General features: G+C 44.1%; 1 protein-coding gene across 7 annotated transcripts in view; it reads left to right on the forward strand.

Moving 5' to 3' along the window:
* The window catches only part of Ca12 (carbonic anhydrase 12), a 53,061-nt gene that overhangs the window by 22,877 nt on the left and 6,294 nt on the right, over window positions 1-23,890 (forward strand). For 6 of the 7 annotated variants that reach the window (XM_058573378.1, XM_046426508.2, XM_058573375.1 and 3 more), the window contains exons 3-8: window positions 9,064-9,243; window positions 10,088-10,233; window positions 13,194-13,289; window positions 14,139-14,202; window positions 14,465-14,622; window positions 16,134-16,260. In XM_058573378.1, coding sequence (XP_058429361.1) covers window positions 9,064-9,243; window positions 10,088-10,233; window positions 13,194-13,289; window positions 14,139-14,202; window positions 14,465-14,622; window positions 16,134-16,260 — 771 coding nt within the window. Of the gene's footprint in view, window positions 1-9,063; window positions 9,244-10,087; window positions 10,234-13,193; window positions 13,290-14,138; window positions 14,203-14,464; window positions 14,623-16,133; window positions 16,261-18,074; window positions 21,720-23,890 lie in introns of those variants that run through there. The other variant, XM_058573379.1, reaches the window with a different exon arrangement.

Consider the following 23,890-nt stretch of genomic DNA (forward strand, 5'->3'; position numbering starts at 1 on the left):
GGGACGTGGCCCAAGAATCTACATTTCTAATAAATTCCAAGGTGATGGTGGTGATGGTGATGATGATGATGATGATGATGATGATGATGATGATGATGCTTGTCTGTGGACCACACTTTGAGAACAACTAGGCTACTGGAGTAGAAAGACAAAGTATTATTTTAATAAGAATAGGTGCTACAAGGAAGGGGTACAAAGGGCTCTACAGAGCACAGAGGAGGGGAAGAACTTATCCTGCCTTAGGAGGTGAGAGGGTGTTTGAGAGAGAGAAGCACTCCATGTGTCTGCAGAATGCAAGCAGGTTGGCTCTTTGGAATAGAAAGGAAAGATGGGAGCAGGCATGGCACAGTCCAGGAAGATGGCAGGGTTTCTCCCTGATGAAAAGACTCTAAGCAACAGGTCATAAGGATGTAGGAGGGTGGCCAAGATGGAGAGGCAAAAGCAAATTGTGCCATTTATCTTTGGCAGCCTGGAAACCCACCCCCCTCCCTTTAAAAACCTTCCTTCTAGGAAGAATCTGACTGAGGCCTTGATGCCTGAGGGTGAATGATTGTGGAGCCCCCTCCCCCCTGGAGTATTCCCCCAGGGCTGGCAGGAGTTGATTGGTAGCACCAGACTCACAGCTCACTCCTTCTCCACTCCCCCAGCCTGTGCCACCAGCCCCCACCACCAAGGCTGACCCAAAAATGATGCCAGACTGGCTTGGGGGCATTTTTACAAAGCCCAAGTTGATTCCTTCTCCTCAAACTGACCCAAACAACAATTGGAATAATAAAAAGAAAACTTTGAGATAAAGCAGATTAAAGCATCTCTGAAAAGGAGTCTTTTAAAAAAAAAATTGATCTGTATCATAAATACAAGGAAAAAGAACTATCCAACTATGACTAGTCCAGCTTCAAGCTTTATTAATAATGAGCTCTCTAGCCCTGGCTGTCTGTTTGGGCCCAGGCCTGATTCACTTATAGCATTAACAAAGGCAAAGCTCCACAGCGTGATTCCTTGACCTCTGTTTGTAAATAATACGATCATAAGACCTCATCCATCAATTATTAACCCATCCTACTGGCAGCCTCCTTCCCTTCTGGGAAGGATCTTGGGCTTTGTGGCTGTGCCTTTCCGTCACTTATGGGGTGCGAAAACAGGCAGAGTTCAGCAGATTGTGGACTGGGGGGGATTAGAATCCGGCCAAGGTAGACATTATGGGAACTGCGCCGACTGGATTTTTATGAGAAGATATATGTCTTTTAATCAGTTTCAGAAGTGAACTGTAGAGCTGTAAAAGTATTTAAATGTATTTTTAAAGATAACTTCTATATTCAAACAACATCCTGAGGATATATGGTTTTGAGATGGATTTAGAGAGACATGAAGGCTGTCTTGCCCTCTGAATAGGATCCTGTGGCTTAGTTGTGATCTCTGTGGTTCCAGCTATAGGACCAGGACTGATGGATGAGCCCCAGTAGCCCCAAAATAATCCCAGCAGGAGGGAGGTACCAGCCAACCCCTCCCCCCAAAAAGATCTTCCCAACAGGTGTACATGAGCAGGTGCCAAATTATTCCTGCTCAACCTTGTCATAGAGCAGGGACCCGCCTTGGCAAAGGGAAGCCAGATGGATCTCACATTCTTCCAGAGTCAGTGCTTCACATACACCTAGAATATACCAGCTTGCAGCAGGGCTCTGAGTCTCCTGGGCCCTCCATCTGGAATACGATTCCTCAGGTTTCATCCCATACTTTAAGTCTCAGCCTCCTGTAGGAAGCCTTCCTGTATCACTTACCCAGCAGTGGTTTCTCCATATTCTTCAAAACAGTCTAGGTTTAATTTCTTCACAGCATTGGTTGTAGACTGTGATTATTTTCTTTGTGTATTGACTTAGTTATTTTATTATTTGTTACTCATTAGCAGTCCATTCCCTTGGAATGTAAACTCCATAAGGGCAGAGACTATTTCTATTTTGTTCTCCATCACATTCAGCACTGAGTACAGTACTTGACACATAGTAGGCCCATTTTTTGAAGAAATAAATGAATTAAGTCACAAATGAAATAGTACTCTAAAGTAGTGAAAAGTAAAGATTTTTTATTTAACCTGTGGATACTCATTTTTATTGCAAACATAATCTATTTTATTAAATGTGCATTCAAAGTTGCTACACAATCTTTGATCACTTTCATGTAAACACACACACCAGGACTTTTATTGTGGTCAGCTCTCTGTGCAAAACAAAATAATCCAAAGCTTTTGGGGGACTAGCCGAAACAAATTTTGGCTATTGATTGGAAAAAAAGGTATGCTGACATCTGGAATGCGTCACTTTTGCCACTATGGTTTTATCCTTTGGGCAAGTTTTAATCTGATTGCATTTCAGTAGCCAGCGGGAGCCGTGCCCTAGAGCCAGCTCCCAGACAACTGTCTGCCTTTAGCATTCACACAGGCACCTCAAGCGACCACCTCAGAGAGGGTGACCACCAAGAAATGTCAGGGGGCAGTGGGCAGCTCTGAGGAACCAATTTCAAAAGGACCCAAGGCCAACCTCAAAATTGGATGATGCTGAAAGCTGCATACTGTTGTTGGCCCAGACTCTGTCAGATCCTTCCAGGTCACAAACAATGTTTATTTTCGTTAAAATTTTAATTATTCTTGAGCTCTAGGATGTATAGTGAGAAACAGTAATAAAACTGTGCCAATAATTATATACTTCTTGTCTTCTAAAGAACTCAATGTGTTTATTATTATAAAACATGTTATAATATATACGTGCCAGGATATAAATATAAGAAATTACTTAACCCATAATGTTTTTCATTTACCACCTACCATGTCTGAAAACAGGTTATACAATAAATAAAAGTATCCTTCATTTAATTGCATAAATTATTTGCCCAGGGCAAGAATAAGGCCGTACATATGTACAGAATAAATATACTTACATTAGAGAGAAATGAAACAGGAAACTTTGTATAGAAAGAAACTTAAAAGACACATCAACCAGTCATCAAACATGAACCTTATTTGGATATTGATTCAAGCAAACTGTTAAAATATACTTGTGAGACAATCAGGGAAATTTGAACACTGGCTATCGGATGACATTGAGGAATTAACTTTTTTTAGATATGAAATGATCTTATGTTTTTTAAAGACCTTTCATCTTTAGTGATATGTAAGCATCAGTAGATTTTCTTCTAAATAACCTGGGGAAGAGGAAATAGATGGAGTAGGGACACACCTGAAACTAGACTAAACATGAAAAGGTGGGCACATGGGACCATTATACTACACCTGGACTTTTGTACATGCTTTGAAATTTTCTGATTAAACTTAAAAAAGAAAAACTCTCTTTAGTTGTTGATGGACCTTTATTTTATTTATTTACATGTTGTGCTGAGAATCAAACCCAGTGCCTCACACATGCTAGGCAAGTGCTTTGCCACTGAGCCACAACCCCAATCCTCTGTGATTAGATTTTAAAACAAAACACAAGGTATGTTAAGAAAATGACCAAGTTGGAATGCATTTTTTGGAACACCACCTTTTTTAGTCCCTTTGTTATACTCTCGCTGCATACATCTTAGAATGTGAGAACGGGAGACTGCTTGTCTTCCATTAGCTGGTCCTTGTCTCTGATCACATTTGATTTTGCCTGAATCCCCACAGGTGATTGATTGGGTTTTTCACTATATGGATTTCATTCCGAGACAGCCTGCAGGGTTCTGATATGCAGCATTCAGCACATATTTATTGTGACCTTTAATACCTCTCTTGACTGGATCCCCATCCCACTTCTGTCTTCTCAGAGGGGCACTTCATTGATGGGTTCCTCATTTTCCTATAGTCAGCATTCCTTCTCTTGTCTTTTTTTGCCATCTGCATAGAATTATGCTCAGGTCCCTCCACTAAAAACAAAGCAAAACTTTCCCCATAACCACCCCCCCCACACACACCCCTCTTCCTTTTATGGCTAAATTTTTTAAATGAGCTTAAGAAAACCTCCAAGTGGATTCCTTAAGTGTTTACTAAGTACACCATGTGTTTAGACATGGGGAGAGAAGGTGACAAAAAGCTCTTCAAAATGTGTAGACAGAGCTTAGTCTGGAACAGGCTTATGTGCTGGTCTGGAGATAGTAGTCACAGGCGAATCAGACTAATGATGAGTCACTGTGTGACTGTATGAACCATGAGTAGGTCAAGAGGTTCAGCCAGGGAAGAGAGGGCCCTGGAGGCCCTTCAGCAGGACTTGAGCCGGACTGTAAAAAAATGGACGAGCTTTGGAAATGTGCAGAAGAAGGAAGGCATTTCATGCAGATTTTAAACATAAGAATCTTGGGGAAGGTTGATGGTCATAGCCTATCCTGAGTGAGGTTGGCAACACCAGCTGGGGAGGGGTGTAAGAGTCCTTGAAAACATTGACAGTTTGGGGCATTTTGAGGTCATGAAAAACAACTGGGGTGTTCTGCTTTGTCCTGTTGGGAGAAAGGCAGGACATGCTGGGGAGAAAGGAAGTGTGTGGGTGGATGGTGCCACCAAAGCAGGACTATTCCAAGACTAATCTGGTTGTAACAGGAGAGAGCCTGGTGGTGTCACAATAAAGGTTGAGGCTGGGTCCCTTGCAGGAAGCAGCATGATGTGGCAAGGGTCTAACTCAGGATGGTGGTGATTGAAACCTGGGGCTCCATGACCAACTGAGGGCAAATCAGCCTGGCTACAAGCGTTTGAGCATTGTAGGAGTGGAGTCCAGGACTCTGCTGAAGCATTGCACCATCAAACTGTAATCTGAGCTCCAACACAGTGACTGCTTGCAGTTTTTGGACCTTATTGAATCCTGAATTTTGCAAACCAACTATTAAATAGTTATAACCTTTGAAAAAATCCAAATGCTAACTAAATTTGATAACATTAAGGTATTAACTTTTTAAGGGTGATAATGGCATTCTATTTTGTTTAAACTCCTCGTGTTTTAGAAATATATAATGAGGACCGGAGATGTAGCTCAGTGGTAGAGGGCATGCCTCACATGGCCAAGGTCCTGGACTTAAACCCCTGTACCACCAAAATGAAAACAAAAAACATAATGAAATATGTGCAGGTGAAATCTATCTGAATTTGTTTCAGAGTTATCCAGGGAGATGAAGCAGGACAGGTTGTGAATTCTGCACTTTCAAAACTGGGAGATACAAACTCATTTCATCCTCTCTCTACTATTGTATACATTTGAAAACTACTCTGTGTGTGTGTGTGTGTGTGTGTTACTGAAGGTTGAACCCAGGGTGCTCCACCACTGAGCTTTATTCCCCAGCCCTTTTTACTTTTTTAAAGTTCTGGATCTGGATAATGCAGGTTGCATGGCCTGGGATTTATAATCCCCACTCAGAAGTCACAAGAGCCATTTTGAATTGGGCCACGTTAATCTCTTGATACATTTCAAAACAGAAATTCTGTCCACTTCTTTTTGCCTAGAGCAGGAAAACCCATGAACTGGAAAGAAATAATCTCTTGATTTTATTTGGGTAAACAAACTGTGAGATACACATGATCTCCTTTATCATGATCATGGGATGAATCCAACCAACTGAAGAGGTGAAATCAAAATCCAAAGCAAAATCAAGTGTTTACAGTAGCTGGAAATAAATGCTGCCTTTAGAAGAGTCACTCCCAGCAGAGTGGCAGCAGAGCACTTGGCAAGAGTGTGAAAGCTGAGATTCAGTTAAAGAATTGCAGCCTGCAGTGTAGCTGCCAGCAAGGTCAGGGCTACTGTAACCACAAGTCACAATGGGCCCAACAGAGACTAGTGAGAATCAGGGGTCCAGTACAATCACCCTGGATGTTGGTTGTCCTGGCGCCCACCCTGTGGCAACTCTATTGCTCATTGCAAGCCACAAAGACAAGAGATTCGGGCTGGGATTGTGGCTCAGTGGGTAGAGTGCTTGCCTAGCACATGTGAGGCACTGGGTTTGATCCTCAGTACCACATAAAAAGTAAAAAATAAAGTTATATTTAAAAAAATACAAGAGTTTTATCTGACAGTGTCCCCAGCTGTTCAAGAAGAGGACAGAAGCCATTGCCAGGAGCTGGACGGGGGTCCTCTCAGGCTACAGGGCAGAAACCAGACTCATTTTAGGAGTGGTCCCAACTACAACCCATCCTCACACGGGTCAACTGGAAAGTTAGGAGGGTACACTGTGAACCTGCATAAGTGATCCATGTCCTCCTCTTTTCTGACAGGGAAAATATATGGGGGATTAAGGTGGGTACTTGCTTCCCCTGAAAAGGATCAAGCAGGAAAACATTCATGGAAATCCAGCTCAGTTAATATGTGAGGGCCTGCTCTGTGCCAGGCCTCATAGGAAATGCAGGTATGAATGAGACACAGCCCTTGCTTCTAAGGAGAGTGTGGGAGAGGGAGGACACACGTATCTAGATCTTCTTCATAAGTACTGTGCAGGACAAAGAAGCTGCGACCCAAGCAAGGCGACTCTGTTTCTAAGTCAAAGTCTAACTTTGGACGAATCATTTTATCTTAAATTTCCATCTATAAAATGTGGCAATTCTTATCTTCCTTATTCCACAGTTAGAGAGTTAAAAGGATGAAATAGAACAACAACAATAATAAGGACATAGATGATGAGGGAAAACAGCAGGAAGAAGCATAGAAAAGGCTCTTTAGAAGTGGTGCTCTAAGCCCTTGACAGGTGCCTGAGGATGTGCTTGCCTGTGGATAGCAGCCAGGACAGAAGCAGGTTCCTAATGCAGATGCTGTCCCCTCCCCAGCCAGCCCCAGGAGCTCCAGTGCCCTGCGCCCTCATTCCCAAAGCTGCACAGGTGCTGCCTTGGCCTGAGCAACCCTCTCAACTCGTTCTGACTCGCCTGGTGCAGAGGGTGAGGGTGCTTGGCTCTGATATTCTTGATAAACTTCAGAGCTTCTAGAACACATCGTCCAACCCTCCCATTTGTGACAAAGGCAGGGGAGGCTGCAGCAGGGAACATGACCTGCTCGCGGCTGCTCACCCAGGTGTGGGACAGCCAGTGCTGCAGGCTGCTTCTTTGGACACTCCAGGTCCAATATCGCATTGCTTCTCTTTCCAAGGAAACTTTTGTCTGGACACTGTTCTTTTTAAATCCTTAGTCTTTTCTACTCCTAAATACCTCATTTAGTCCTAACTTCTTATAAATGTAGGGCACGATTAAGAAAGATTCCTCCTTATAAGCATTTCCCAAGCTCTGTGATTGGGAGAAATGATAACTGCTCATCGGGCATGTGGTCCTGCTCATGACCTGGGTTTACAGAGAAGGAAATAAGCTGTCCTTGTTTTCCAGAAGCTCTTGTTTAGTTAGCACTAAAATGCCCTCTTGATGAAAACCTTGGACTTCCACTCTGGGAAAAGAAAGTCCTAACCCAGTTCTCTTCAGTCAAGTGTACAAGAAAAAGTCATCTCAGTGCTACATTTCTGTACTTCCTGAGTTTTCCCATTCATGCCTAGTTGGCAGCTTTTCTCTCCCTGGCTGTAGGCCCAGGCAGTGCTGTGAGCACAGGAAGGCTGATGGCCTCTCTTGGGAAGTCCTGCCATCCTGTGTCCTCTCCTGATGTTGGAGTTAGCATGATACCTCATGATGACTTCGCTCTTATGCCACTGAAGAGTTCAGTTTTGCTCCTAGCTGAGGAACTACATTGCTCTACTTCCCCCCTGGAGTGAACACTTGGTATCCTCCAGCTTCTTTCTCACCCAGTTGTTCTGTGGTTGTAGTTGAGTTACCGAGTCTGGGGTTTTGAGATCTTGAAATAAAAAACACATGAATGGATACTGGCACACACAAAAGAGAAAACTGTTGTTTGGTTTCCTGTTGAAGTGTGTTATTCTCTATGGAAGTGTGTTCCTTCCCCCTAACCTAGTTCATACCCTTTCCTGTGCCCACATTCTGATGAATGGACCCCAGATGGCTTCATTCCCAGATCTGAGAAAACCCAACAGGCACCATGGATTCTACCCTAACGAGCCATGACACGCCAATTATTTGCTTTTCTGGAGAAATCTCAGCTTGAAAATCTGTTTAATTACCATGGGAGATAATCTTTTAAACACAGATTTACATTCTTTAAAGATTTTCCCTGTGGGAGTAGGATAGTTTATCTGAACATGGAATGTTTATTTTCATTTCCAGAGAAGTGACTACTATCTGGTAGTTAGCAGGAAGCTTGAGCCCTGGAGGATTTTTGTGTTAAGTCTGTTCCTCATCACTGATAATTTGTCAATTATATTGTAATAATTAGTTTGTAGTATTGTCATGCTACTCCGGAGGAAACCCTGCACTTGGCTCCATGGTTCCAGGCCTGTACTTGACATTTTTCAAGCATCCCTGTCAGGTTGGACTCTGCACTCTAAATGGGGTATCAAGAGTCAGTGTCTTCAAGGATTTCCTATGAGGAAGGTCACACCTGTAAATCCACATCCTACCTGGACCTGTGGTCAAATACCATTTTTTCCCAAACCTGGCACAGCTCAACAGCTTCACTAAGTTTTTCCCCATTACAATGCCAGCTTGGATGAGCAGGGCTGCTCTGACGTTCAACCTGATGGCTCCAAGACCCAGAGCAGTTCCTGGCTCATAATAAATTCTCAATAAGCAGATGGTAAATTCCCGAATGCCAACAGTCTTCATGTGGAGAGAATGTGTATTGTGTCAACACAGGAACTATGTGCAAAATAAAACTGAGTTGGGGAAGCCCGAGACTCTGACGTGGGCTGCTCTAGTTCTTCATTCCTCACATCACTTTTTTTTTTTTTAAACATGGTACTGGGGATCAAACCCAGGGCCTTGTACATGATAAGCAAGCACTTTATCACAAAGCAACATCTCCAGCCTCATTCCCCATTTCATTTTAATGGCAGGTGGTCTTGAGATGTTTGCTGTATCTGATTCTGTAGGCTGAGATCTCTGGGTTTTAAACAGCTTAGCTTTGGGGATCAAGAAAAGAGCCTGGAGTAATTGTATTGAACATGGGGTAAGAAGAAGAAGAAAAATGCTTTGTGGAAAACTAAATCTTGGAGTTGAATCTCTCCTTACAGGTCCTAATGGGGAGAAGAGCTGGTCCAAGAAGTACCCATTATGTGGGGGCCTGCTGCAGTCCCCAATCGACCTGCATGGTGACATCCTCCAGTATGATGCCAGCCTTGTGCCTCTAGAGTTCCAAGGTTACAATGTGTCTGCCAATGAGCAGTTGAACCTGACCAATGATGGCCACTCAGGTGAGTGAGAGACCTTGGAGACCTGAAGGGATAGGTCTGAGCTTCCCTTGGCTCCTTGGCCTGCCCTTTTCCACCTGGCATGGAGGGACTCCACAGAGACATCCAGGAGATGGGACCTGGTAGGGGAGCCTTTGAGGTCTGCCTGGCCCACTCTCTCCAGGGGATGCTGGATTCAGGTGATTCTGACAAAAGAAGCACTTCTCTCAGGATGGGGGAGGAGACAGGCCTGAGCTTCTGGGTCCACTGGGTGTGTAGCAGGAGTGAATTTGGGGCCATTACGATCTCCTCAAGGGACATACAGTTCTATTGTAGGGGTGGGCATCCAGGCTTTAGAGTCAGACACACCTGAATTTGAACCCTGGCTTGACTATTTTTGAGCCATCAGATTCTGGGTAAGACTTAAACTTCCATGAGTTTTCATCTGGAAAATGGACATATTGATGAGTACTGAGAAGACTAGAGATTAGGTGTGTCAAGGTCTGGCATATAATAAATGCTTCACAAATAGAAATTATTGTTGTTATATAAATCTAAAGCCTGGAAGGTGCTTCACTAAACGTTCTATCTTCATAGCCAGATGTTTATATATAAAGAAACATCCATTACTGATCTAGAGTTAGTGCTTCCAGAATCACTTTCCAAGAGGAACCCTGAAGGTGCTGGAGTTGCTTTAGGGAATGGGGTGTTCTTGGGGAGGAGGCCAGTTTTCTGACCTGCAGGCTGCATCTCTCTAGTCTGCACCTTGCTGCAGCCACCCACTCCATCCAGACCTGGGGCGGGGTCACCTATCTGACTGCTCTCTGGTGCTGGGTAGGGCTCTGAAGGCTGCCCCTCCGTTCCCCAGTGAGACTGATCCTGCGCTCAGACATGCACATCCAGGGCCTCCATTCCCACCGATACAGTGCCACCCAGCTGCACCTGCACTGGGGGAACCGCAATGACCCCCGTGGCTCTGAGCACACCATCAGTGGGAAGCCCTTTGCTGCTGAGGTGAGTGAATGACCAGTATGGAAGAGGCTGCCTGGTGGTGGGCGGGCTGGTCAGGTAGGTAAGTCAGGGGATGGGCAGCAGTCAGCGCCTGTGAGCAGCACTGGAAGGTACAACTGCTCCAGCCATGCTATAGTTATTCTGTTGGTATCCTGGTTCTCCTCCTGTGAACAAGCTGAGTTTGTCTCTCTTTTCCTTAGTGATCTTGCTGAGAAGGCCGGGCTTCCAAGATGGCACAGAGGGACATACTCCTTTTCTAAATGCCTTCCTCCTTTCTGTGCAGACGAAGAGCTCATCAGCTTGCCTGGCTGATGCATCCTGCTGCTAAATCATACTGGTGCATTCCTCCTCCAAACTTCACAGTCTTCTCCACATGTCAGGCTGTTTTGAAATGTCCTCCCTATCTCATTCTTTCTCTCTCTGAACATGGATTATGCTTGAGAACATGGGGACAGGTCCAGGGCCACTCTTCTGCTTGGCTACAAATCAAGGGATGATTGACACTGTAATATAGAACATCATAGCAATCAGAGAGTCACAGAGGCTTATTTGGGATATCAGCATTTTGTTATGTCACCCTGAGATGCTAAGCCAAAAATGTCAAAGGAAAATGAGAAATAGCAGTTTTCCTGTATCACAAGTGTGCAATGGGGTGAGAAAGGGAGGGGCACTGAGCTGCTCCATTTCAGAGCTCCTGAAGCACTAAGCTGGAGCTGGGGCTCCAAGTGTTTACAGAGAATTAAATACAAGGAGATCAATGCTCCTGATCAGCCAGCGGAGCTCTTGGTAAATAACAGCAAGACCCTTCTCCTCTGCTGAACTGCTTAATGTCTCGGGCTAATTATAAGTCTGATTACAAGCATGGAGGGGATGTGATTCTGGTTGATCAGATGGCACTACTGGAGGTTCACATATTTCAGCACAGGCCCTTCCCTGAAGCTCAAGAACTGCAATTTCTTCCAGGCTAATTGCAAGGTTGAGGCTTCTACTTCCCCCATGGGGAATAAAGAAGGAGTTAGGGTGCAGGTTGTGAGGGTTTGTGCATTTAGAAATATTTCTTGTTCTTGTATTTTTTGCTATTAAGCCATACCATCAGACCAAGAGCCTGGTGAAGATGAGCCATAGATGCCAATACTAGAGAAAAGACATCAGGGTGATCTTAAATGGCTGATTCTCTAGGAGAATCTTTGAAAGCAGTGGTTCTTCTAGATGGAGACTATAAAAGGAGATTCTCAAACCCCTCAGCAGGAAAGTCCATTGGGCCTGGATTAGTGTTCGCTTCCTTCTGATTTAATCTGAACACATTTAGAAAAGTGCTCAGAGTCCAAGCTCAAAGGTAATTTGTAAAAGAAATAAAGACCCAGGGCTGGGGTTGTGGCTCAGTGGTAGAGCACTTGCCTAGCATGTGTGAGGCCTTTGGTTCCATCCTCAGCACCACATAAAAATAAATAAGTAAAATAAACATAATATATATATATATATATATATATATATATATATATATATATATATAAATATATAAATTTTTTTTTTAAAGAAAGACCCAGGTTGTTGGGGATTTAGCCACATAGAATTCCACTGTGTTTCTCAAGGCCATGCCAGGCCAACATGGCATGTGGGAAAGATGGTGAAGCAGGGAACCCCCAAGAAATCCTAAACAGGGAACTCAAAGAAGAATTGATACAGTTTTTTAAGATGAGAAAGGACCACTTAAAAAGTTCCAAATGGAGGCTGTGGATGTGGCTCAGTGGAAGAGTGCTTACCTTGTCCGTGTAAGGCCCTGAGTTCAATCCCTAGCACCACAACAAACAAACAAACAAAACCAAAAAATCAAAACAGCAATAAAGACAAAAAAATATTCCGAATGGGGGACTTTAAGCTGTATTCAATAAAATGTGCTTGAATTCTGTTTCTAAACACATACAATGGAAAATGAGATGAATGAAAAGAAAAAGAGATTAAAATCTAAATGTGTCATAGTCTCAAGGACAAAGATCAATAAAAATACATGTGCTGTGTATGCAGGACTATTTACTAGTAACAGTTTTTTGAAGCCCAGGTGACCACACCTTAAGGATTAAAAGTCAACCTAAACATTGTCAGAATTTGTCACAGCAGTGATCTTTTTTTTTTAATTAAAATTTTTTTTTATTAGAGCATCATAATTATACATAGTAATTGGGTTAATTTTAACAATGCCTAGAGCCTCACACATGCCTAGGCAAGCATTGTACTACTGAGCTACATCCCCAGCTTAGACTTAGACTTTTTAAACCCATGACTTCTCAAAAACTTACCTTTTGTATACCTTAATAATAAAAAGTAATTTCTGCTCTGGAAAAAAAAATGAGTTTAGAATTTTACTTTGTGAAGATAGATGTCTATGTATATGGAGTAACTTTGCTTCGTGGCCTCTTAAAATGTGGCTGATAAAAACCTTTATAAATGCCATGCTATGATTTTATCCACCCAACGGATAAATCTGCATGTCCTGTGCTGAATCAATTATGATTAAATTACAGCTAGAGGTTTTCCTGCTCCATCTCATTGCTTCTAGATAAGTGCAGAGAGGCCAGGGCTGAGGCTAGGCAAGCCATAGACTCCAGAATAAGTAGGAAAAATCAGAAGGGGAAGAGATTCAAGCGCTCAAGTTTCTTTATGGCCAATATAAAAACCCATTCATTTATTCATTTATGTCTATTGCACATCTGGTACTTTCCTGGTGCCTTCTCAGATACCAGGGGTCCAATGAGTGAGTAAGAAATAGTCTGCCCTAGTGGGAACTGAAGTTTGGAGAGGACTGAGGGAAAAGGGAAAAGTGGGGATATCAAGAGGGGAGGGTTGGTTGGGGGAGGGGAGGGACAGGTATCTATCCTCCCAGTTGACTTCTAGTCTCCAGTAGAAGGGAAAGCTTCCTGTGAGAGCCACTCATCCCCTGATAGGCAGCTTCTCTCCCACTGCAGCTGCACATTGTCCATTATAACTCAGACCTGTACCCCAACGTCAGCTCTGCCAGTGACAAGTCAGAAGGCCTCGCTGTCCTAGCTGTCCTCATTGAGGTAAGAAATGTTTAAAAGGTTTTCATGAAAATTGTAGCGAGGACAAGTTTGAGATTTGATGTTTTGTTCTGTGTACACCTGAGGTAATAAGCTGATCCCTTATGCTCCCCCATGTTACCTCCAGAGCATGAATAGTCCCTTTGAGTTCTTTCTTGGCCTAGAGGCAGCCCTTTCTGTGGTTGGAGAGGGGAAATGGACATGTCTTTTGTGACATTGGAAAAATAAGGCCCAGTCTCCAGCCTTGTTGCATGAGGCATGTAATTTGCTCAGCAAGGGAGAATCTGTGGGGAAGAGGGTCACTACGCTACCCTGTCAGATGCTGAGCCCCTGATTTGTCCTCCAGTATCCAAACTCCATGCTATCTATATATGGACCCCAGAGTGAATTCTTTACTCAGAAAATGGGATCGTCTTCTGATTAGCTTGCGTATTCCCTAATGAGGCAGTATTACCTCAGTTCCCAACGTGCTTACTTCTCTGACTTGGTTTTTGTGAACCTAGAACTCCCTTAAGTTCTGGGTTAGATGGACATGCTAGTTGTGGCCTCCAGGCTCATGTACAGATAATTGGATACCATGTACAGACACTCTGTACCCCATGCCATGGGACACTCAAGCCTGATGCCTTCAGTTGTAAATAGGAAATCCTTTGATATGACATGGCAGGACCATTACACTAACTCCCAACAGCCTCTGAACAATCCTAACTATCCTAGTAGGATGGATTCTCAGAGATGACCAGAGGGCAGGTGGCTACATACCATCAGCTCAGCCCTTCTGATAGCAATTGTCAATCCAGACTTAGCCTGTAGTATTCTGTCCTAGCAAAACCTGCATGGTCTCTGTTGCAGATGGGCTCCTTCAATCCATCATATGACAAGATCTTCAGTCACCTTCAACATGTAAGGTACAAAGGTAAGGGGCCCTTGGATTCTTATCCCCTTTCTGCTCGAGAAGGATATAGTCACACTGTTTAAGAAAAACAATGGAAAGGGAGGGTCCCTTCTGTGTTTACCAGGGTAAGGGCTGCAGGTTGTTTAAAAGTGTATGACAAGGCTTTTGGGTTGGATGTCCCAGAAAGGGGTGAGTTCATATTTCTAGGTGAAGTCACTCTGCTTAGCTGCATCTCTGCTGTGGGGAGTGAGGCTGACACTGTCTCCCCAACATGTCTCTCCAGGCCAACAAGTGCTCATCCCAGGTTTCAACATTGAAGAACTGCTTCCTGAGAGGCCTGCCGAGTACTACCGCTATGAAGGGTCCCTGACCACACCTCCTTGCCACCCCACTGTGCTCTGGACGGTTTTCCGAAATCCTGTGCAAATTTCCCAGGAGCAGGTAACTGCCTGAGCCAGAGTCCCCATGGTACCTTGGCCCCCACCACAAACCATATCACAATCAATGACTCTATTTCCTTGTTTAAGAGTTTCACTGGCAGCTATTCAAAACCTCTCCAAATATCACCGGTGCCTGAAAACACTGCAGAAATTATAGGCTGAGCTTCAGAGAGATGCTACAAAGTCAAGCTAGGAAAATGAATGCTTGCCTCCACAGTTCTTTAAAAAAAGAGCTGAAAGACTGCATTTGTTGATATATTCCTTAGCAGCTGGGTGGTATTCACTTCCCAGGTCAGGGAGGAGCCTGGTTCTTTTAGAAGGCAAAATAGAGATGGCATCAAGTTAAATCATTTCACAAATGGGGTGTGCGATTGCAGTAATGAGTGAGGGTTGCTGCCCTCAAGAAGCTCAGTCTACTGCAAAGTGGGGTACAAAGTCCTTAGCAACCGTCTCTAAGCCTTTCATGTTATAGTGATAGAAATGAAGGTTAGAAGCTTGCTGGATCATCCACTGGTTAATGACAAAGCCGAGCTCCAAAGTCAGGTCTTCTGGGTTTAAAGTTATAGCTCATCCCTCTCTGCCACAACTTAAAAGCATGAAAAAGAAAATTGGCTCCCCCAGGAGCTGGAGCTACATACCTGCTCACCCCCACCTCAGCTTCATGGTCCCGTACAGCCCTCATTGTTGCTCCTAATCTTCACTACCAGCTTCTGAGCTAAGAACCTAGATAAATTGGCAGCAGGTAGGCGGATGGGAGCGAGGATGGTGAATCAGGAGGTGAAATTGTGGGGAAGCAGCAGCATGCTAACCCAAAAACTACCTTGGAAATTGATTATATAATCTCTGTGGGTATGTGAAAATGCCAGGAAGTCAGTTGTCAGATGACCTAGGAACCTCTTAGCTCTCTCCTTTTATTCTTCTGTGACTACTGGAACAAGCTCCAGGCCCCTTTGCTTTAAGAGCTGGGGTTTTGGCACACACCTGTAATTTCAGCGACACAGGAGGCTGAGGCAGGAGGATTACAAGTTCAAAGCCAGCCTCAGCAACTTAGTGAGGCCCTAAACAACTTAGTGAGACCCTGTCTCAAAACAAAACTCAAAAAAGAGCTGGAGATGTGGCTCAGTGGTTAAGCACCCCTGAATTAAAAAAAAAAAAAAAAGAGTTGGGTTTCAGTTTGAGGGGAAGGGAGCCTCCGTGAGAAGCTAAGGAGCCCTCTGTCTCTCCAGCTTTCCCTCTGTGGGGACAGATTCTGGGTGTAACCAGGGCCCAGCAGCATGGCCCTTCCCTGGAGTCTCTGCAGCTGGAAAACGCCAGCACTGACCAGTATCCAGTTAACAAGACTCCTGTGGAAGCAGGAAGAAACAGTTCTCTGGCTTCCCCACTGCTTTCTAATGCCTCCTATTAAGCATCCCATGGGCTGGTTCCAGAGGCTTCTCCCAGGGGCTCTCTTTAGGGAGGCCAGACCAGGGAATATCACTCTGCCCATGGGTGTGTTTCTGCTCTTTCCCTCAGCTGCTGGCTTTGGAGACAGCTTTGTATTTCACACAACTGGATGACCCTTCACCAAGAGAAATGATCAACAACTTCCGTCGGGTCCAGAAGTTCGATGAGAGACTGGTATACATCTCCTTTCAACAAGGTGAAGGAAGCAGTGTGTGTCTGGTGATAGAGCTCTGTTTCACACCAAGTTTGTCTCTGGCACTGATGCCCTTAGGAGATTGGCTAAGAGCACTCTGGCTGCCACAGAAACTGGGGTAATAGCTCCTTGAGGTGTTGCGGGTTACTAGTTACTGACCTAGGCCAGGATCTCCAGACACATCAATCAGGTCCCTTGCTAAGTCTGGAGGTCTCCCACAGTGGGGAAAGAGAGGTTCTTGGAGACATCTCTGTTCTGAAGAATGATCCCTGCTCTTAAGACTTACAATAGGACCTTTTTTACAGATGAGACTTGTAACTTCTCTTCCTAGGCCTTCTTGGCAGCAAGGGCTGCATCCATCCTGCCCTAAGCCTAGCCAGGTGATTCCAGCACTACCAATGTCCAACAGCACTCTTTTGTAATATTGTGAGCATAACCATTTCCACGGCCACGAGCAGCTCAAGGCCTAGTGTAGCAGGGCCCACTGGGCATCAAAGCATCCTCCCCACTCAGCCTGTTTGTCTAATCTCCTTGGAGCTTACATAAGCACAGGTATATATGTTCCAAACTGAATGAAGCTTAATAGTGTGGTTTATTCCTAAGGCAAATGGGGCTCACTCTTTCTTCTAAATCTGTAACTTCCAGGTCAGCTCAGAGCTTCCTTCAACACTGCTGGAGGTTAGGGAAGGTGATAAAGGAGCAGTAATCTCTTCTGGATACAGCATTCTCTTTTCCCATTCTTCTAAGTGGAATATATAGTATTTAAGCAAACAGGGCTGCTTCCCAAGGAGGAATAAAGAGGCAGTCCCTAAGGAGTTCATTTTCTCACTCTTGATTCTTGAGCTTCTCCCAGTATGGAAATCCTTTGAGTGGTCAGAATCATGGAAGGTCTGTGGACATTCCACTTCATCTTTTATGTCACTCATGGACTGAGTATTCATATTTAAAGATGACCCCATTAACTCACTTGCCAGAGAATCCATGTCCCTCATCTCTCCTGTGCACTTTTTTTTTTGTTCCTTTCTTATGATGTGAGAACTATTGCCTCCTCAACATAGTTGTGTAGATGAAGATTGTGTTCAAGGCCCTTGTCAGAAAGCTTTAGAAAGATTCTCTTCTGAATTACCCACTCATATAGTCAGAATGATGACCTCTATTAGTTTCGTAATTAAGAACTGCCCAAAGATTCACATTCTGTGTTCTGCTCTTCAGATACTACTAGTTAACTCCACTTTCCTCTTTTCTTTGGTTTCTCAGTCTGCAAACTGAATCTGTGAACAATGGACCCTTGCTAAAAATTGAGAACCTATAATATGATAACTATCAACTTCTTTTTCTAGGAAATGACCCCAATTTCCAGGATGCTTTCCTTTGTAATCTATTCTGGATACAGCATTCTTTTTTCCCATTCTTCTAAGTGGAATATATAGTATTTAAGGTTTAAAAGTACTCCAACTCTTAAATAAATTTTAAAAAAACATAAAATTCTACTGGAGATAAGGGACTTTGCTGACATTGATTCAAGAATTCTACTCTCAGTTATGTTTTCCAAAATAGTGTATACACATCGCTGGGAATGAGGTAATAAATACTTTCCCTATAGTCAGGGGGGCTTGGTCCAAAGCCTCATCTTGTTTTCTGCCCCATGTATGATGTAGACAAATCATATCTCTTTTTCAGCCTTGGTTTCCTCAGTCACAATATGCCTCAGCCTTGGTTTCCTCAGTCACATAAGATGAAGTGATCTTTTCAGTTCTAATATGTTATGATTCTAAAAATGGACACTAACAACTGCCAATCCTAACTTTATGTTGCAGGGACAGAGTTTGAGGGCAATTACAGAGGATCGGAAGAAACCGTGCAGGAATTTGATTATGACATCTAAAAGTAACCCCCACTTGTAACAATGGACTGTGGCATTGGGAATAATTAGCCATCTTCTTAGACTGGCTCAGGTCTAAGCAGCTGCTTGTAGACTGGGCAGTGCAGGCAGGTCTGTAGCAGAGTGCTTCTGTAGTTCTCTAAGTCTAGTTGGGGTGGTTTGACAGGGCTCTAAGCAGAAGCTTGCAAACCAACTCCTAGCTTAGGACATCAAGATCAAAGCTCCAATACAGCTTTGCCACTGACCCTCTTGCATGGCTTGACCAGAAATGTTGCTTCCATAGCCAATCCTGGGCTTAGCCTTCTCCTTAGAATGAGAATCCATGGCAGTCCAAGGCAAAACTGTTCATCTGGGGGCTGATTATAGAAACTTGGCCTGAGTTCTCCTCTCCCTCTTACTTCCCAAAGCACTGATAGCAAACAGGGCTGCTTCCCAAGGAAGAATAAAGAGGCAGTCCCCAAGGAGTGAAGATCCAAACTTCATCTGCCCAGGGGTGCATGCATTCTCGAGGGCCTCTCATGCAACTTGGAGCAAGTCTCAGACTGATATTTGCTCTTTCAGGTTTATAGTGTAGTCTGTTTGTCAAAACGAACCTTGAGCAATTTGGACTTATTTGCAGACTTTTAAACCACTGAGGCAAGTTTATAATGAAGAGTCTGCTTTATCAGGGTCTTCTCTGGAAGTTAACAAGAGTTATGGGGTCAGAAAATTCTTCCAGGAGAAAAGTAGTGTAGAGGAAAACCCTAGGAGAGAAGGTGCAGAGAACTGGGCAGGATAGAACGCGGGGGGAGGGAAATCTGGGGTTTAACAAATGGAGATACTTGTGACTGAATCATTTAACTTGACCCTGCTGTTTTCCTAGATTGTGCTCAGGAAAGGAGTGCAGGACCTGCTGTCCATCTCTAAGGAGTTTATAGTCTAGCCATACCTTAGCCTAGGGTTTTTCAACCTTGGCACTATTGACATTTTAGGTGAGATAATTCTTACTGTGGGGGTGTCCTGTGTACTGTGGCATTAGCAGCATCCCTGGTCTCTATCCACTAGATGCCAGTAGCATCTCCCCATTTTATGTTGTTATTTTTTTGGCACTGTGGATTGAATTCAGGGATGCTTTACCACTGAGCCACATGCCCAATCTTTATTTTTTATTTGAGACAGAATCTTGCTTAGGAGCCTTTCTGAGTTGCTAAGGCTAGCCTTGAACTTGCAATCCTCCTGCCTCAGACTCACAAGGCACTGGAATTACAGGTGTGTGTCATGGCACCCAGCACATCTTCCCCATCTGTGATAGCCAAAAAATGTCTCTAGACATTGCCAAGTTCTCCAGGGGAAGTGGGGTAAAATGATCCAAGTATAAACCACTGCTCCAGGTGTCGTTCAGTGGCTCCTTGGCCCAAACTGTTTTTTTCCACTCATGTCATAGGATTCTAGAGTTGTATATCACATACCCCGTTCTTTATTATATTATAGCATGAAATTTTCAGTTTAGTGATGGTTACCCCCTTGCAATAATAACATTGAAGTAACTAAGGAAGAACAAGCAAATCCAAGAAAAGCCTTGTCTACCATCTTCCTTTAGAATTTGAGTGTATATCTTTCTCTCTCTCTCTCTCTCTTTTGTTACCCAGGGGTGCTTAACCACTGAACCACATCCCAGGGAGTGAACCCAGGGGAGCTTAACCACTGAACCATATCCCCAGCCCTTTATCACTTTTTTAAAAAATTTTGAGACAGAGTCTCACTAAGTTGCTTAGAGCTTCACTAAATTACTAAAGCTGGCTTTGAACTTGTGATCCTCCTGCCTCAGCCTCCCAAGTTGCTGGGATTACAGGTGTGTGCCCCACACTCAGCTGTATATCCTTTTTTTATATATATAATTGAGTAAGGCCAAGAGAAGTAGAATGAGGAGAGAACTAGTCTCTTTAAGAGAAATATACAACCCCCTTTATCAGGAATCCATAATCTCCTCATATACCTCTTCTCCCTCTCTTTTGTGTAAGATTTTCTCTCTTGTAGGTTATTTCTGACTGCCTTGGTTAAAATTCTTACTTTTTTTAACGTTTAATTTTTTGTGGTACTGGAGATTGAACCCAAGAATGTTCTACCACTGAGCTACATCCCCAGCCCTTTTTATTTTTTTGTTTTGAGATAGGGTCTTGCTAAGTTACTGAGGCTGGTCTTGAACTTGCAATCCTCCCATTTCAGACTCCCAGTCCTTGGGACTACAAGTGTATGCCACAGGGCCTGGTTAAAGGCTCACTCTAGATGGGAAGATGAAAGTCAAGCCAGGTACTTTTTCAGCTCTTAGAATGTGCCTCTTCTAAGGAAGATCTGATCTTGTCCTTGAGGAGAAGGGAATCATTCTGGGACCATTTCAGGATACATGGAAGACAGCTGCCTAAGTGAAGTCAGGAGAGATAGCAGAGGCAGGTGCCCATCCTAGGGGCCAGGGCTTAGGTCTTTGGCCCCACTTTGGTTCCTTCAGACTGACCTCATCCCAGCCAGTGACACCAACTCTGGGTTTAGATGGTAAGAGGTTGTCAAACTTAAATGCCTTTTCCTAATATGTCAGTGCAAGGGAAGCTGGAGGGAAAAAAAAGGCCAAAGGGTTTCTATAATCATATCTTTAGGGGGCCTGCTCTGAGCTTTGCATGTCACCTGCTTCAGAGCCAGAGCCAGCTGAGGTGCATCAGGACGAGAGCGCTAGACAGAGAAGGGGGAGGCCGCATGGAGCGCTGGTCTGTAGAGCAGCACGATTAGACTCTGCTTGACCCCAAGGAACTGCATAGTTTTAGAAAACCTTAAAAGGAAAGAGAAATCTTACACAGCTAAGATGGCTAATTATCTAATCTTTTGAGACTAAAATTATGTGTGGTGTTGTTGACCTTGGGCTTCTTTAAGTTTATATTTATTAATAAAACTTATTAAATGGAAGAGTACCATCAACTCTTCCAAAGCATCCAAATAGTAACCAGAGGAGTTCCTATCATCAAATTCCTAGACCTGGATTGGAGGTGCTGCTTGGTTGGGAGCAATCTGAGCAAAATGAGGGCCCAGTCCCTTCAACATGCCAAACGCTTCCTGAGCACAGCTCTGGTTGTGTACTAAGGCAGACAGAAAACCCCACTGTGCATGCCATTTTGCTTCTAACAACAAGCTTTTGGCACAGAGCAGACCGTTTTCAGGGACAACAGCTGGATAAGGGATCAGGCAGAAGTTTGGATCCCCCCTTGTTGAGGATTCCAGCTGACTTTCCCACAATGGCTCCCCGATGGAACCTGTCCTGCCCTTTCAGCCTCAGCTCCACCAAACTGTAGGGTCTCCCTTAACAGGGCAGGGGCTCTCAAGTGCACACCCTATTCCTCTTATCTGGAGCAATTCTCTCCCTGCTTCATAAGACCAAGTTCCCAGAAGTTCTCCCCATTCGGCTGGAGGTGACTTATAGTCTCCTTCAGTGCAGCCTCAACATGATTCTTCTCTATTATGACACCTGGCACATAACAGAGTAATTATTTGTTACCATTCAGTAAAAACAAGAAAGAGAGAGAGAGAGAGAGAGAGAGAGGGAGAGGAGAAAGAATACATATTATACACGAGTTGCAAGCTCCATAAGAGAGGGATGATTGATGTCTTACTCATTTTTTATTCTTGGCACTGGGCCTGGTGCTCATTATAAGCTTACTGAAAGGATATAACTGGCCTGTCTTTCCCCTTTCCTCCTCAGTGATTTACACATAAGCCTGGCCAGTTGTCAGATTTTAGTTTTAAGGCTCATTTTGCTTTGTTTTCAATTTTCCAACAGTGTTAAAATCAACCCACAGATTTGAAAGAAACTAAGGATCAGAACTTATGTCACATGTTGAAGGCCTGGGAGGAAGCTACCCAGTGATTCTCTCATGCTTTCTGCTGCTCTGACTTGATGGGACAAAACCCATCATTTCTTCAGCAAAGACTGCCTGGGCCACTAAAGATAGTCACAGGGCCAAGGGCTGGCCTTGTATCCACCCCTGCTGCTCCGGGATTTAGGCCTGTGAGAGCAATGCGGCTTTCTGTTCTGGGCCTGAATTCCTGCAATTGGGAGGGCAGAGCCCTCAGTCCCTTCCACAGTTGTGTAAAACCAATTCTCTTGTATAACCTGGTGGTGTCTTTTTGGCAGATTTCTTTGTAGAAATTATTTCTTTGCTGGGTTACACAATGTTAATAAGGATAATTCCCATTTGTCCTCTGATGGTAGCAATGCTCTGTGGTTATTGAGGACATCTTCCTTGCTTTTCTTACCAAGAATTATCTGAAAAGAACACTAGCTTTAGAGCCACTTGACTCTATGATTTATAATAGAGCACAATTATAGTGGTTTTACCATCCTAAACTGGATTTCATGTATTTAAATGATCGAACCCTTGGTAAACCTAAACTCTCCTGTCCTCTTATACAGGACTAGAGATTGCTAACCACCCATCTGTGTGTTATTACTACGCAGCATGCCACCTATATAATCAGTCTATCCTTCACAGTAATACTTTGAAAGGAAAACAAGTGTATTCCATATCAAATAGCATTGCAAATAGAGCTAGAAAATACAACAGTGTTGTTCCAGGAACCCCAAGACGTGTAAACAAGGTGTTATTCCTGGAGCTGGACTTATGTGTGTTTATACTTGAGGCTTCAGAAGACCTCAAAAGCAGTTAACCAGCATCCTCGGGCCAGCCAGATGCCAGTGGAAGACGAAGCTGCCAAGCCAGCCAGAACAGGTAGTGAGGCCCTGGTGGCAAGCAGCCCCTGATCCTCTCCAGGTGTCTGCACCTTCCTGGATGAGGTGTGCGATGATCCAGTTCTGTATTCATGTGATTTCCTTTTGTGTGTCGCACTGCCCTATCTTGGCTCACCTTCACTCATTCACGTGAGTTGGCCAGCAGGTAGCTCTCCACCTTCGCACAGCAGTCTCCTCCTACCGCCAGCTCAGGAGCCCTGCCATTGAGTTCTTATCCAGTGGCTCTCTCAGGCCACCTCTGTGAACCAGCTGTCTCTATTTCTCCCATCTGTCTCATTGTTCTTCAGGGGAACTGCCTGTTTTAGTCCCCATTTAGAAACATATCACTTCTTTGTTTATTTGAACAAAACTGTCTGACTTTGCCTGTTCTCTACAGCATCCCAGAGACTGGGCTACACCTGAGTCTTTGCTATAAACAGGCTTTGGCTTCTCTCTCTTGGCTCTAGTTCTCTAATTGCCCTGACAGTTCTCCCTGTGCTCTGGAAGTCCCATGAATTTTCCCTCTCTAGTTAGTAAATGCTTTGGCTCTACCTCTACCTGGACCCGAGTCCACAGAGTCCCACTTCCTTGATGGTTGGTGCTGCCTCAATGGGCAAGGGCCACAGTCCAGACAAATCTTGCCCGAGGCTTCATGAGGAGGTGGAACTCTTAGGTCATACCTTCAGGGGCAATCCTTCTCCTTAACAGTTTGGTTCATTGCTTGATTGAGCTGCTTTGTTTTGGCTGCCTTTGAAAAGGCACCTGTCCCAATCTCTGGGGCTTTCCTTGTCTTCATGGCTGTTTATTCTCATTGAATTGTTTTTAAGGAGAGGCAATTTAGTCCCTGACAAGTGGTCATCCAGGAACAAAGAGCTCAGATTAGAGCACCTGATCAAATTATACTGGTGTTTCTAGAGCCTAATTCAATCAAAAGCACTGCACAGTGAATGGAGAGAAAGCCAGACTCTGTCCCCAAAGAAGCTACCAACTGGGATCATGTG

This window comes from Marmota monax, unplaced genomic scaffold (genome assembly GCF_021218885.2).
Source record: "Marmota monax isolate L192 unplaced genomic scaffold, Marmota_monax_Labrador192_F-V1.1 WCK01_AAM20220418_F8-fsc00078, whole genome shotgun sequence".
NCBI lineage: Eukaryota > Metazoa > Chordata > Mammalia > Rodentia > Sciuridae > Marmota > Marmota monax.